The sequence below is a fragment of the Octopus bimaculoides genome, chromosome 2, assembly GCF_001194135.2.
Source record: "Octopus bimaculoides isolate UCB-OBI-ISO-001 chromosome 2, ASM119413v2, whole genome shotgun sequence".
NCBI classification, from domain to species: Eukaryota; Metazoa; Mollusca; class Cephalopoda; order Octopoda; family Octopodidae; genus Octopus; species Octopus bimaculoides.
This window is the reverse complement of record NC_068982.1, coordinates 86273400-86275780: the sequence shown is the minus strand read 5'-3', so window position 1 is coordinate 86275780 and position 2381 is coordinate 86273400. Positions and strand designations below refer to the sequence as shown.

The following is a 2381-nucleotide window of genomic DNA, read 5'->3' as shown; positions in this document are numbered from 1 at the left end:
TCCAAACTTACTGCCTACCATCAAAATAATAACAAAAGCAATAGCAAACATGTAATATATTTAAATATACCCATTTTGGTTGAGTAATGGAAATTGTTTTGTAATGTTTTTATCATATTTCTGTAAAATGTTTTTAATATTTAGTCCAATTTTCATATTCAGAAGGAATATTCAAATTCTGCTGATCTGTGGAAAGATGAAATTGGTAAAAAAATTGATGGCCTACAGCAAAAACTTTACAAGAAACCAGCTGTATTTTCTGCTTTAGTAAGTATATTTCTTATTTTTTGTCTTTAGTTATATTCTTTTATTTTTTTACTTGCTTCAGTCATTTGACTGTGGCTATGCTGGAGCACTGCCAGAATGCTGATTTTTGATATAGTCACTGAAGCATAGTTGATTAGATTGACACCAGTACTTGAAGAGCACTTGTTTTGTTGTCAGGAGGATGGTGGCGTTAAACTCAGTACATAAAGTGAAGCAATTACATGCTATTAAAGGCATCTTATCTAATAATTCCTACAATCCACAGTCATGATTTTGCTGCATATTCAAGAAACTGGATCATTTTAAATTTTTTCCATTTTCGTTTTCTCAATAAGCATTGAATAATGCATAAGGAGAGTGAAGCATTGAATGCACAGAAAATTTAGTTTGTTTAATCTTCAGATCAGGATTACAAAAATTACAAAATATTAAGAATATCAAAGATCCAAGGATTTTGAAATGTGAAATATTCAATGTTTCCAATGTATTACTATGCTTAAAGTATATTTAGTTTTACTGCAGTACTAATATTGAAGTTGTACTACTAATATTTGGCAAATAAGGGGTGCCAAATAACAATATAGATGTAAATATATCATAATATTGATGTGCAATTTATCATGATCATTAAATATACTTTCGCTTTCTGAAATATTTGGTAAAGCTTCTATGTACTTGTTCTATTTTACACTACTTTAGTAATTTCTTATATCGGCACAAGGTTATTGCATTGCCTCAATAAAGAACAATTACATATGGTGAGCTTCTACTGCAATTCTACATGATTTTTCTTTCATATTTTCAGATAATTTAACAAAAGAAGTTTATTATTTAAACAAAGCTATGTAATTTTACTTTTACTCAAAGCTTCCTTTTATATGTACCATTATGTTATTTTAAACTACATTTGCACATTCAGGTCTATTTTGGCTTCATCAGCTTCATTTCTTGTAAATATTGTCCACTTTAGAAATATGACAAGACTTAGAATCACCAATCATTTGGCTGGTGAGTCTAGGCTTCATATTTCTTCAGTAGATACAACATATTTTTTCAGTAGATAAGTTGATTCTATCAGGTTTCAGTTTTTATACCATTTGTTTAACCTACTTTTTCTTAACCTTGGTTTTAGTTTTAATTCCTTTTTATTCGGGTGAGACCATTGCTAGTTTTAGTGTTAGTCACAAATTGCCTTTATAAGTATCATCTCATTCAAATTTAACAATGTCAGCATATGCAGTATAGCCCGGCGTTGCCCAGGATTAAGTTAGGATTATTAAGCTAATCAAGCACCTTGTTTCAAACCAAACTAACACCAATGTGAAATTTGAGTGAAATCCGTTGAAATTGGTAAACATTTGGCTGAAAATGATTTGCAAACAATTTGACTAGGTTTTTTTTTATTGGAGAACTTAAAGTATTTAAAGATTCCATGAGTTCTAAGTAATGCTAGCATCAAGTTTGAACAAAATACGTCAAAATTGGTAAACGTTATGGTTGAAAATGGGGTGTAGCCAATTTTAGTGGGAAATCCTGTAAGGAATTGGTTTATTGATTTTCCATCCTGATTGAATGGAAAGCCCCATAAGGAATCAGTTCATTGATTTTTCACCCCAAATAGGACTTAACTGAATGCAATATCACTGATTCAAAAAATCTATATCTATACTTTAAAATTAGTTTTCACACCCAACACAGTTCTGCAGAATCAGTGTCGATACAGGACTGCATGCGTTAGGAGCTTGACTGGCAGAGGTGATCCAGTTGCACATGCTGGCCCTTTCAAAACCACCACCCCCATCATTTAACACCCCTTGGCCCATGGGTTGGGAGCCCTTCCGGTAAGGAAAATAGAATGCCCAAAAGGGCTCCCGATCCTTTGTGTCAGAAGAGGTTATGTTCGAATCCCAACTAAGTCTTAACCTAAGCCTAAGCTAACCTAGTAAAAGGGGGCTCGGGAGCCTCTAAAAGACTGCGACTAATCCCAATCTAGTCCTAACTCCTCCTAGGGATACTATCGGTCAAGGCTGTATTGAAGATATGCATTGGAGAAGGTTGCATCGAAGGTTTCACGCTGTTATATATATATATATATATATATATATATATATATA

General features: G+C 32.6%; 1 protein-coding gene across 1 annotated transcript in view; it reads left to right on the top strand.

The window, feature by feature from the left end:
- The window catches only part of LOC106874321 (uncharacterized), a 466970-nt gene that overhangs the window by 62084 nt on the left and 402505 nt on the right, over positions 1-2381 (top strand). Inside the window, exon 5 of the mRNA XM_052965857.1 lies at positions 163-267. Within this exon, the coding sequence (XP_052821817.1) occupies positions 163-267 (105 nt within the window). The remainder of the gene's footprint in view (positions 1-162; positions 268-2381) is intronic.